Genomic DNA, 13,608 nt, shown 5'->3' on the forward strand with positions numbered 1-13,608 from the left:
AATTATCAAGTGATAAGAATATTTATATGACTTGACTATACATAAACATATAATTCTTTCAGTTTGATATTATATTTTTTTATTTGTTTATTTATTTATTATTATTATTATTAATGTTCTATTTTTTATGGTTCGTTGAAATTACGCCTCAAGTGTTTCCATGAAATTGAACCTTTACACAGATGACAGATCTTCCATCTTTTGTAAAAAAAAAAAATCGCTCATAGGTTAGCTGTCAAAAATGTTGTAAAAAATTTAAATAAATATAATAATTAAAAATACTGGTTTTTTATTATTAATTATTGTCATTAATTGTTGATTAATAAATAAATATATAAATAATGACGTCAAAATCAGATGTTACATTGGATCATTTTTATGTTTTTAATGGAAATTACTCTAAAAGAGAAGGCGATGTAAATTAAATATTTTATTTACACAATTTATTGATAATTAATTTCATAAATAAATAAATAAATAAATTTTTTTTTATTTAGGAAGAAAAAAAAATATTTTATTATTATCCTGAGAAAATAGACATTGATACTAAAATTCGAAATGTTGGATTAAGTGAAGCAATTATTAAATTTACAGAGTATGTTTATTTATATTTATATATATTTAATTTATTAATTAGTTCTGATATTAATATTAATTTTCTAGATCATTTAATCCAGGGCAGACATGTGATTATTGTAATAATCATAAGACGAGACAAATTTATTATCAACCAGAGCCAGATTTCTGGATGATTATGGTACGAATTAATAAATTATTATTATTATTATTATTTATTTTTATTATTAAAAGATTTGATGTGATGGTAACAGTAAGTGAGAAGTGATAATTATTGATTTATTTATTTATTTATTTACGCAATTCGGCAATTATACATTATTGAAACAATAGGTAAAAAATAAATGATAAACTAAAATTACAAATTGAAGGAACAGATAACATCACATAGATGATAAAAAAAGTTATGAGAGAAAAATATAAAATAAACGTAACAGCAAAAAATAACAAATATCACTTATACACAAATAATATCCAGCCGCTTTGCGACCAATGAAATGACAGTTGATTTGATTAAAGTACTAAATTTCTAGCGACACTTTTAAATTTATTAGCCGAAACACCAAAAATGTCAATCTCAGATGCAAATTCGTTGACTAACTTTGATATTCTAAACAGCGGAGCTCGCGTGGAGTAGCGTGTTTTAACTTTCGGGACAACGAATACTCTTGATGCTCTCACTCTAATGTTAGGCATCACGAACTTGAACAGACTAAATAATTCAGGGACATCCAATCGGTTATTATTTATTAATAATATCAGCACCACAACATAATGTCAGATATTTTCTTCTAACAGCAAGAGGCCTACAGTCTATATATTCATAGGCCTGCTGCCGACTAATAAAAATATTATTTTCTAGATAATCGGAGTTCCCTATGTTGTAAAAAATAAAGACGGTATTGATTATACGGAGTATCAACATGACGAAGTGTCAAGTTCAGTATGTCAAGCAATACTCAAACAAGCTTACATGAGATTTAGGCTGTTTATGGGATCATTTGAAACTATATTAAATGATCCTCAGTATGGATCAGTTACATTACTCAGACATAAATTAGACTATTTTTATACTGGGGTAATTATGACTAACAAATTTTTAAAATTTATTTTTATTTATGATTGTGAATGTGGCAGATATGAGACACGCAAGTAGCACAGAGACAACTTTAAGATGTCATAAAGATGTCTTTTAAAAGGACAAGACAAATTTTATTTTATAAGACGTACAGATGTTGGTCCTAGGAACCAAAAAAAATTTGTGTTTTTTTTTTCCCATCTTGAAAAAGACATTTTAATTGAAAAATTGTTTAGATGAATTATTTGACAGTAATTTGTAATTTACTTTCTGACGTCATTGAGTCAAGTGTTTTAAGCAGACATTTTTTCGGTGATTTCTGATTGTTTTGTCAACATTTTGATGCCTTATCGAAGGTCAAAATACAGCCTCAAAACTGATATCTTATAGATGTCATGAAGTCAAGTGTGTACTTGGGCAATTAATATAGTTTTGAAATAAATGAACAAAATGTTAATAGAATAAAAATAAAAAAAGCGCAATCATAGAATTTAAAAATCGGTACATGCATTTTTTTAAAATTTTATATTTTTCATTGTTTAGTTCGTTTCTTTACAATTTAAAATTTTCCTCATATCTGTTAATTCATACTCGTTTATTTTTCTATTACAAGCAATTAGAAATTTGTTTGTTTGTTTGTTTTAGTATTTACCATCTTTGAAGCTGAATCATCGTGATATACTTGATATTTATCAAGGATTACAATTTTTACCATTAGACAAAATAACATTTTTAAAGGTTCAATGTTTTATGAATCTTATTGAAGCAACGTTCCCTCAAATTAAGTACACAGCATTCCTTTATAATGATCAATTAGTATGGTAATTTATAAATTTATTTACTAATAATGTCAGTGAATAGTAAAAGTTTTTTTTTTTAAATTCGAATTTGAATTTTATTTTTTATTAAGGAGCGGCTTAGAACCAGAAGATATGCAAGTGATTTATAATTATTTAATAAGCAGTCTTTTACCAGAATATTTAGAAAAAGAATTTCATAGTGGATCAATGCCACGTAATTCAGCCTCACCGTTTACAAGCTCACATTATGGAAAGTACGTAGCTCGAAACATTCATTTTTAATATTTTAAATATTGCAATTAATAATTTAAAAAATTTTACGCCTCGATTTAATAAGGTGGCCACAAACCGGAAATTATCAGGGAATTTAATGCAACCGGGAAATATCGTGGAAATGTCAGGAAATTTTGAAAAGTATCCGGAAGTTTAATTGCGACAGTTCAAAATTTAAAAAATTTTCCCCAGGCTGTAACTCGAAGGAAAATGGTCGCGCAACAAAAACAAAAAAGACAAATTGTAGCTCCAAGTGTCTGATTTTCTGATCTGGTCTTTAAATTTTTTTATTATACACGGGCCGGAGTAATCCTAAGAAAACCATCGAAAAAAAATTTCAAAATTTATGATCGTCTCAAAAACGGTCTACGGGCTTCAATAAATTTTTTTCGATAATTATGATTGACTTTTGATTACTCCAGAATTGTGGATAATAAAAAAATTCAAGACCAGATCAGAAAACTAGACACTTGAAGCTACAATTTGTCTTTTTTGTTTTTGTTGCGCGACTATTTTCCTTCGAGTTACAACCTGGGGAAAATCACTTAAAAATTTACAATTTCTTAAATATCCCTTAATTTTTGTGACTAGTGTATTTTTAATTTATTTTAATCATAAGATTTCTTAGTAAATATTTGAACTTACATATTTTCAACATCGAGTAATCAAAAGTCCGCCTTATTAATTTATTTTATTGACTTTTTTTGGTTCCTCGCATGATTTAATCATCGGATTTCATTGACAATGAAAATAAAATAAAAACTTTGAATATCAATGATACGAATAAAATTTCTGAATCAGGGAAAAATGTGAAAAACTTTACTGGAAACCCGGGAAATCGGGAATTTTGAAATCATTTCTTTGTGGCCACCCTGAATTCTATAAACCAATAAAATAATAAAACAAATTTCCAGATTTATAACCGGAGCATCCAGCATCAATGAATCAATTGGTATTACAAAATCACCAAAAGTATTTATAAATTATCCAAGTAAACCTACCTCATTATATTTAGTTGTTTATAGCGCCCTAAGTGCGACTTTATGTTTATTTGTCGACAGTAAGTATTTTAAAATGGAGTAACAAATTTATCATTTAGTTTAAAATATTAATTTATTTTTTTTCCATAGGTACAAGTTTATTAATTGATTATTTAAAAAGTCTTGATGCATTCCTGGGTCCTCAATTGACGACTCTAGTTAACACAGTAGCAGAGCAATGTTCTAAGCACGTACCAGACGTCTCTGATTCAACTCCGAAGTATCTTTACTTCAATAGACTAAATTTGGCGTACAAAAGTACTATTCATCTTGACAATAGAAGATGTTCTAATGTACTGACAACTCCAGAAGTATTGAGAATAATTACGGATATAAATAGTGATACAAATCGACTGAAAGAAGATGGCGAAACGATTATTAAAACTATGAGTGATTATTGGGTTGTTGGTAAATTATCCAATTTACGTGAATTTTATGTTGTGATACAGCAAAAAAATGCAAATATTATTGAAATCGATGGTCAGTATTTTATTTTATTTATAAATTAATTACTTGTATATCAATTAATTGATAATTATTATTTTTAATTACAGATGAAGTTAAACGACTGTGCGATAAGCAATTAAAAAGTATATTCTTTCATTAACAATAATAAAAAAATTATATCTAGAATTAAAAAAATATTTAATAAAAAATATTAATTATTACTATTAAATTTTTATACATTTTTCATTATTTTCTTTTTTTTCATTTCTTGCTTTATTTTTATTTTATTCTTTAAATTTGCTGCACTCTTATCGCTTATTTTTTCTTTCTTTGCTTTCTTCTTCATCTCAACCTTCTCTTCAACTTCCGCCTTTTCTTCATCTTTAACATTTTTCCTAGAAACTTTATTGGAAAATTTATTTCTTTGTTTCTCACCTTTATCATTCTTTTCTTTTTTTATTTCAATTTCCGCCTCCAGCTCCATTTCTTCACTTTCATTTTTTACATCTCCACCGTTCAGAATTTTATTTTTCTTTTTCTTCCCTTTAACTTTTTCATTCTTCTTCGTCACTTGAACTTCCTGCTCATCCACTTCCGTATTTTTTTTTTTATTTTTACTTTTCTTCCCTTCAATCTTTACATTCTTCTTCGTCACTTGAACTTCCTGCTCATCCACTTCCGTATCTTTTGTTTTATTTTTACTTTTCTTCCCTTCAATCTTTATATTCTTCTTCGTCACTTGAACTTTCTGCTCATCCCCTTCCGTTTTTTTTGTTTTATTTTTACTTTTCTTCCCCTCAACCTTTTCATCCTTCTTCGTCACTTGAACTTCCTGCTCATCTACTTCCATATCTTCTTCTTCTTTATCACCTTTATCTTCTTTACTTTTCATCGGGATGGCGTTAGAAAACTTTTTCAATTTAGCAACAAAAAATCCATCGACATTGTGCGTATGCGGATAATATCTTCTCGTAAGTTTCAACGAGGGGTGGAAGCGATGGTGTCTATAATTAACGAAACCTTCTTCCCCAAAGTCCGAACCAGTTGGCACTAACTTGACATTACGTTTCTTCAGAGCATAATCAACAATCCATTCATTTTCCTCAGGCAAAATCGAACATGTAGAGTAAACAATAACCGCAGCTTTAGATTTAGCATTGACGCAATCAATCGCAGCCAACAGTAATTCTCTCTGCAGAGTACAGCAGCGTTGAATGTCAGCTTGGTCTTTATTTGTCTTGACACTTGGGTCTTTAGCTACAACTCCAGTACCAGTACAAGGTGCATCCAGCAGCACACGATCAAATCCTTTGATAATTCCAGGAATTTTTCTACCATCGTAATTCGTAATCACGGAATTGACAATTCCCAGTCTATGGAAGTTACCAACAACAGCTTTCAAACGATCAGAGTTAACATCATTAGCAAAAAGAACGCCAGTATTTTTCATCTGCGCTGCAATGTGAGAAGCTTTGCCACCTGGTGCTGCAGACATGTCAAGTATCCGTTCATTTTCTTGGGGATCTAGCGCCATAACTGGCAATAGACTCGAAGCTCCTTGGAGTACGTAGTGTCCAGCCAAGTACTCTGGTGTAGCACCCATTGGTACTTGTGATGAATAGACAACTAAACCGACCTTGGTCCACTTGTCTAGAGGGTCTAGATTGACGCCACGATTAATCAAAGCCTGGGCCAAGTCACGTCTGCGTGTTTTCAATGTATTTGTACGCAGTGTCAGAGGTCGCTGGACTTCACTGGCTTCCAGGTAGTCGATAAGCTCACCCAGAGGGAATATTTGCATGAGTAAGTTAATTAAAAATTCATTGTAACTGTAGTAAGAGCATAAATCGGACTTGAGAAGCTCCAAGTACTCGCTACGGGCATGATTTGGATCTCGGAGACGTTTGAAGTCGTTTAGTACCATCACTATGTCACGGATACGGGTTTGAATGTCTTTCAAACTTATTGGCTCTTTTAATTCTTCTTCAGATGGAAATTCAAAGACGCACTGACGGACCATTTCGTCTGTTTCTGCCTCATCTAGTTTTCTAAAGTGGAGAAAAAAAAATTAATGAGTTATTTTATTAATGAAATTATTGTGGTCCTGAAGTTAGCAGACAATTTGGAATATTTTTCAAACTTATTAATTACAAAAAAAAATATGCACATGTAGAAAATTGAAACTACTATAGGTGCGATTAATTGAATTATTTTCTTTTAACAACTTATCGGTTTGAAAAAAATCCAAAAATTATGACGCGGTTAAATCGAGGATCACGCTGTGAAAAATTGGGAGTGAGTACAGATTTTTATTCAATCTGAATTCACTCTACTCGGAGTTCCGGAGTTTGAAAAAAATCACTCCGCATATGGAGTGAATAGGGAGTTTGTTTATTCAGTAGTTTCGGAGTGATCGGGATTTTATTAAAATTCACATTCACTCAGATTCAGACTTTTAATATTAAAATAAACTCCTTTCGAAGTAAATTTTACTCCGCGGGGATCAAATAAATAATCAGTCATTCGCTCCGCATTTAATCCGGGTTCAGTCCCCAATGAAAAAAAATCATACGTCTTCTTGGAATACGGAGTTTTTGCTCCAGCGAAGTGATTTAGATTTCATTTGAATCCGCACTCACTCTGATTTGGGGTTTAAAGATTAAAACGAACTCTTTCTAGGAGTGAATTTCACTCCGACCCGGAGTTTCAATATTAAATTAAACTCCCCGGAGTAAAATTTACTCCAAGAACATTAAATAAATACACAGCCATCTGCTCTGCATTCACTCCGCTAATTTTTTAGTGCAAAAATTATTTTTAAAACTGAATTAAAAAATAATTAATTACTTTTCCTCTTCCTGTTCCTTTTGTAGTCTTTTGCTTTCACGTTCAATGGGAAGTAAATCGTCGTCGTTATCATCATCATCGTCATCATCGTCTCCACCTTCGTCACTATCATTTTCGTCATTTCCATCAGTTCCTTCGTTAGCTTCTTCATCTTCAGTTCCATCAGCTTCACCATCAGAACCATCAGCTAAAATATCACGCTTCTGCCTAACGAATGATCCCGGTTTCGCTTCACCATTCATCTGGTTTTCTTCTTCAGAAGCGTACTCCTAACAAAAAACATAATAAATAAAAACTGCGACTCTCAGTGCAAAATTAATAAAATAATTAAAAAATTACCGGATCAGATTCATCCTCAGACTCAGTTTTAACAGCAACTTTCTGTTTTTTAAATGCAGGACCGTCTTTGTGAAATTTTCCACCTTTTTTTGGTTTTCTTTTCATAGAATCAGACCTTCTTTTTGCTCGCGGGTTTGATTTTTCTTTTTTCTCGGCTAAATTATTAAATAAAATTTATGAAAATTTTGAAAACGGTTAGAGATAAATTTTTTAAATTAATTTAATTTATTTACCTTGCAAATAACGTGGTAATACGGGATCCCCTTGTTTCCTAGCTTTTCTTCCTGGTCCTTTAGGAGTAGCGGCTTCGCCATATTTAGCTTTACGTCCCATTTCCTTTGTTTATCAATTAATAATTAAATTTAAAAAACTATAGAATGTAAATAATAAATTCGATCCCGACACGTGTGAACATGCTACGGTTTAAATATTTTTAAGGTTAAAGTTCTACTGCAATCTGCAAAAGCGCCTCTATCGGAAACGTGAATAAATAATTTTAATTTTAATGACCGTGAAGTTAGCCGACACCCGCCATTTTAAAAATGAAAAAGCTTATAACTTTAGAAAAAAAAAAAATTTTCAAATTTAAAAAAAATGCTCGTGTAGATTTTTCAATTTTCTAGGCGAGTATTTTTATAAAAAGATCAAAAAATGAATACTCGAGGTACAATTTGAAATTAAATTTTAAGATTACTTATTTTGTATTCAAAAGGTTTTACAAACCTCATTACCGTTTGATTTTTATATATAATTTTTCGGAATCTAGACGAGTATTTTTTTTATTTTTCACTTTACCAAATTTTAATCTGGAAATTAACCGTTTTCGAATAAAATGTCTTCTAATTTAAAAGAAAACAAAAATTTTGAAATTTCGAAAAAATACTCGTGTAGAGTTTTCAATTTTCTAAACGAGTATTTTTTTTAAACAATCAAAAATACTCGAATTGTTATTTTAAATAAAAATTAATTAATAATAATATCATTTATAATTTGTTTTTTATATTATATTTTTCAAATTATTAAAATAATTATTACTCGGACTTTAGCGACTTGACTCGTAGGACTTTTTTCGAAGGGAATAAAATTTCCTATAAAATTTCTATCAAAATTTTTGATGTACTTTCATTGGTTTATGTTCTGCAAGCCAATAAAAGTCAATTTCATAGGAAAAATGAGTTCCGCAACGGACACAAGTGAAACAGCTGGAATTACAGCTAAGTAACTATGGGCACTTTTGAAGAACACCAAATGCCCTACAATTTGCGACCAAAACCGCCTTGATATCATGAAACGCAGCTGAGTATTAGAAAGTTAAAAAAAAAGTAATTTAATTTACGTGTATTTTAAATGGGAAATCTTTGAAATCTAATGGCAAGTACTTAGCATTGGAATTAAGAGCTCATATTTGGTGAGAAATTTTTTTTTCGATGAAGATTGCTCAATCGAAGACTCTAATATTTTTTTTCCTCCGGTATTATCTGTTACTTTCGATTGAAAGAGTCTCAGAAATCGCCAGTTAAATTCTCTGGAAATCCCAGAGACATCCCATAGAAAACAAGACCTAGCACTCGGAGTTGTAAAAAAAATTGAATTATCGCAAGTTAAATTCCCTGGAAATCCCAGAGACATCCCATAGAAATCCCATAGAAAATATAGACCTAGCACTCAGAGTTTTAATAAAAATAGAATTATCGCAAGTTAAATTCTATGGAAATCCCAGAGCAATCGCATCGTCAAATTCTCTGGAAATCCCATAGACATCCCATAGAAAATGTAGACCCAGCACTCGGAGTTTTAAAAAAAAAAAGAATTATCGCAAGTTAAATTCTCTGGAAATCCCAGAGACATCCCGTAGAAAACAAGACCTAGCACTCGGAGTTGTAAAAAAAATTGAATTATCGCAAGTTAAATTCCCTGGAAATCCCAGAGACATCCCATAGAAATCCCATAGAAAATATAGACCTAGCACTCAGAGTTTTAATAAAAATAGAATTATCGCAAGTTAAATTCTATGGAAATCCCAGAGCAATCGCATCGTCAAATTCTCTGGAAATCCCAGAGACATCCCATAGAAAACAAGACCTAGCACTCGGAGTTTTAAAAAAAAAAAGAATTATCGCAAGTTAAATTCCCTGGAAATCCCAGAGACATCTCATAGAAATCCCATAGAAAATATAGACCTAGCACTCAGAGTTTTAATAAAAATAGAATTATCGCAAGTTAAATTCTATGGAAATCCCAGAGCAATCGCATCGTCAAATTCTCTGGAAATCCCATAGACATCCCATAGAAAATGTAGACCCAGCACTCGGAGTTTTAAAAAAAAAAAGAATTATCGCAAGTTAAATTCTCTGGAAATCCCAGAGACATCCCGTAGAAAACAAGACCTAGCACTCGGAGTTGTAAAAAAAATTGAATTATCGCAAGTTAAATTCCCTGGAAATCCCAGAGACATCCCATAGAAATCCCATAGAAAATATAGACCTAGCACTCAGAGTTTTAATAAAAATAGAATTATCGCAAGTTAAATTCTATGGAAATCCCAGAGCAATCGCATCGTCAAATTCTCTGGAAATCCCAGAGACATCCCATAGAAAACAAGACCTAGCACTCGGAGTTTTAAAAAAAAAAAGAATTATCGCAAGTTAAATTCCCTGGAAATCCCAGAGACATCTCATAGAAATCCCATAGAAAATATAGACCTAGCACTCAGAGTTTTAATAAAAATAGAATTATCGCAAGTTAAATTCTATGGAAATCCCAGAGCAATCGCATCGTCAAATTCTCTGGAAATCCCATAGACATCCCATAGAAAATGTAGACCCAGCACTCGGAGTTTTAAAAAAAAAAAGAATTATCGCAAGTTAAATTCTCTGGAAATCCCAGAGACATCCCGTAGAAAACAAGACCTAGCACTCGGAGTTGTAAAAAAAATTGAATTATCGCAAGTTAAATTCCCTGGAAATCCCAGAGACATCCCATAGAAATCCCATAGAAAATATAGACCTAGCACTCAGAGTTTTAATAAAAATAGAATTATCGCAAGTTAAATTCTATGGAAATCCCAGAGCAATCGCATCGTCAAATTCTCTGGAAATCCCATAGACATCCCATAGAAAATGTAGACCCAGCACTCGGAGTTTTAAAAAAAAAAAGAATTATCGCAAGTTAAATTCTCTGGAAATCCCAGAGACATCCCATAGAAAACAAGACCTAGCACTCGGAGTTGTAAAAAAAATTGAATTATCGCAAGTTAAATTCTCTGGAAATCCCAGAGACATCCCATAGAAATCCCATAGAAAATATAGACCTAGCACTCAGAGTTTTAATAAAAATAGAATTATCGCAAGTTAAATTCTATGGAAATCCCAGTGCAATCGCATCGTCAAATTCTCTGGAAATCCCAGAGACATCCCATAGAAATCCCATAGAAAATATAGACCCAGCACTCGGAGTTTTGAAAAAAATAGAATTATCGCAAGAACTTTTGCGGAAATGAATCACCCTAATATATATATATATAAAATATTATTTGAAATTTCAAAATTTGTAAACAGCGTCAAAGCTTTTTAATTCTGTCGTAAGTACACTCTCGTAGTCATAAATACGGGAGCCTCCGACTATAAATTTTAAAAACAAATTAGCTTTTGATTAATTATAAATTTATGAATTTTTATTTGAAATAACATTTCGAGTATTTTTGATCGTTTAAAGAAGAAACTCGATTAGAAAATTGAAAACTCTACACGAGTATTTTTTCGAAATTTTAAAATTTTTGTTTTCTTTTAAATTACAAGACATTTTATTTGAAAACGGTTAATTTCCAGATTAAAAAATTGGAAAAGTGAAAAATAAAAAAAATACTCGTCTAGATTCCGAAAAATTGTATATAAAAATCAAACGGTAATGAGGTTTGTAAAACCTTTTGAATACAAAATAAGTAATCTTAAAATTTAATTTCAAATTGTACCTCGAGTATTTATTTTTTGATCTTTTTATAAAAATACTCGCCTAGAAAATTGAAAAATCTACACGAGCATTTTTTTTAAATTTGAAAATTTTTTTTTTTTCTAAAGTTATAAGCTTTTCTATTTTTAAAATGGCGGGTGTCGGCTAACTTCACGGTCATTTAATTTTATTATTTAAATAATTAATTTATTATATAAACAATTAATTATCGATCAAATCTTGACTGTAATTTACTTGATATTATTTATAATTGTGATTTTATTAATAAAAAATTTGATTTTAAAACTTTAAGTGTCAGTTTCAAATATGGCGCGCAATGGCGGGAGATTTTAAAATCACAAAAATAAAAGAATTCAAATTAATTAAATTAAAATTAGTTCTTAATCAAAATAAGGAATAAATTAAATAGTAAGTAGTAAATTTTTTGATCGAGGGTTAATTACAATTATTGGGAATGTAATTAATTATATTTTAATTAATGACGTAGTTGAAAAGTACATTCCGTATTTGGGTTTTAAATCCTAACCTCATTTTTTTCCACGTGTGTTGGTTTGTTAGTAAATAAATTTCCTTGTTAATTATTGATTGCTTATTAATTTATATAAAGTGAGTTTTAAAAAAAAAAAGCGAAAATGGCTCAAGGAAAAATGAAAATAAAAACAAAACTTCCTGATAGTGCTAAAGCTAAACAAGGAAAAAATAAAAAAGGACCAGCTATTCAACGTCGTGGAAGTGAGTTTATTTATTTAATTTCAATTATTTAGTGTACTTTCTTTTAATTATTAACTTTGAGTGATGATCTACTTAATTAGACGAATAATTCAAATTTAGTTCAAGCTTTTTATGATCAAAAGATTTGTTGAAAAAAAAATAATCCAAAAATTTTCAATTGTCGACAAACTTCAGGGTCATGATTCTGAACTTAGATCACATCTAATAATTTTTGAATTCTTTTTAATACGATAATTTTCAAAAAAAAAAAAATATTTCAAAGAATCGCACCCGTAGATTTTTGAATTTTCTACATGCGCATTTTTTTTATTTGTAATCGATTTGTTAAAAAAAAAAAATCCAAAAATTTTTAACTCCTGCTAACTTCCGGATCTTAAAAAAAATACATACTAAAATTAGCCGACTAATAATTTTCGGATTTCTTTAAAAACAGTAAATCAAAAAAAAAAAAATATTCCCAAAAAATTACACCTACAGTTTTTTTAATTTTCTACATGTGTATATTTATAGTTTTTTTTTTTTAATTAAATTGTTGAAAAAAAAATCCGAAAATTTTCTATTGTCTGTTAACTTTCGTATAATAAAAAAATACATGACACTGAAATTAGCCGACGTCTAATAATTTGTGGATTTTTTAAAAAACGATAAATTATAAAAAAAAAATATTTACAAAAATTGTCCTCGTAGCCTTTTAAATTTTCTACATGTGCATATTTTTAGTTTTTTTTTTTCTTCAAATTTAATTAAAAAAAAAAAATCAAAAAATTTTTAATTGTCTGCTAACTTTAGGATTGTAAAAAATATGATACTGAAGTTAGCAGACAATTAAAAATTTTTGGATTTTTTTTTAGACGATAAGCCATAAAAAGAAAAACATTTGGAAAAATTGCACCTGTAGTTTTTTAAATTTTCTCTATTTGCATATTTTTAGTTTTTGTTTTTTTATAATTGATTTGGTGAAAAAAAAAATCCGAAAATTTCTAATTTGACTGCTAACTTCAGAATCATTAAAAAATATGTCTTTTTTTGAGTAATAATTTTTTATTTTATAATGACTGATGAAAAAAATGATTAACGTCATAATTAATTCATTATATTTCAGACGCTCCAATAAAAGCAAAAAAAGCAAAAATAGTTGAGGCGCATAAATTGAAACAAATGATTACTAAAACAGTCAATAAAGCAGCTGAAACAGAATTACGAGAACGCGCACTCGATGGAAAAATGGGATTAACTAAAAAAAAAGCACCAGCGGCATCAACGAGTTAATTCAATCAGCTCTACAGGCAATAAATAATAATTTACTATCAATGATAAAAATATTATTTTAAGCAATTTATTAAATTAAAATAAAGCATGTTGATAAATAACTGTCAGTTATCAAATTTTATTCGACAATTGAATCGTCAAATTTATTAAACTTTGTACATTAATACATAAATCATTTCAAAATCAAAAATCATGAAAATTTATTCATGGCACATAATATAAATACAATAAATACATT

At 29.6% G+C, this 13,608-nt stretch overlaps 3 protein-coding genes across 3 annotated transcripts; 2 read left to right on the plus strand and 1 right to left on the minus strand.

Annotated features, from left to right (window-relative positions):
- Positions 1 to 135: 135 nt before the first annotated feature.
- On the plus strand, positions 136 to 5,021 carry LOC130664554 (vacuolar fusion protein CCZ1 homolog). The gene is made up of 9 exons (XM_057464510.1): positions 136 to 416; positions 498 to 595; positions 664 to 757; positions 1,439 to 1,654; positions 2,300 to 2,475; positions 2,565 to 2,708; positions 3,642 to 3,787; positions 3,858 to 4,247; positions 4,322 to 5,021. Exons 1-9 carry the CDS (start codon positions 342 to 344, stop codon positions 4,372 to 4,374), a joined length of 1,392 nt encoding a protein of 463 aa, XP_057320493.1. The 5' UTR covers positions 136 to 341; the 3' UTR covers positions 4,375 to 5,021.
- On the minus strand, positions 4,447 to 7,856 carry LOC130664552 (uncharacterized). The gene is made up of 4 exons (XM_057464509.1): positions 7,634 to 7,856; positions 7,401 to 7,555; positions 7,062 to 7,330; positions 4,447 to 6,262 (listed from the first exon to the last, which is right to left on the minus strand). The coding sequence occupies exons 1-4, from the start codon at positions 7,731 to 7,733 to the stop codon at positions 4,447 to 4,449; spliced, it is 2,340 nt and encodes a 779-aa protein (XP_057320492.1). The 5' UTR covers positions 7,734 to 7,856.
- A 4,019-nt stretch (positions 7,857 to 11,875) lies between these two features.
- Positions 11,876 to 13,471, plus strand: LOC130665761 (uncharacterized). Its single transcript, XM_057466336.1, has 2 exons — positions 11,876 to 12,101; positions 13,204 to 13,471. Exons 1-2 carry the CDS (start codon positions 12,002 to 12,004, stop codon positions 13,368 to 13,370), a joined length of 267 nt encoding a protein of 88 aa, XP_057322319.1. The 5' UTR covers positions 11,876 to 12,001; the 3' UTR covers positions 13,371 to 13,471.
- Positions 13,472 to 13,608: the final 137 nt, after the last annotated feature.

The sequence above is a fragment of the Microplitis mediator genome, chromosome 3 (genome assembly GCF_029852145.1).
Source record: "Microplitis mediator isolate UGA2020A chromosome 3, iyMicMedi2.1, whole genome shotgun sequence".
NCBI classification, from domain to species: domain Eukaryota; kingdom Metazoa; phylum Arthropoda; class Insecta; order Hymenoptera; family Braconidae; genus Microplitis; species Microplitis mediator.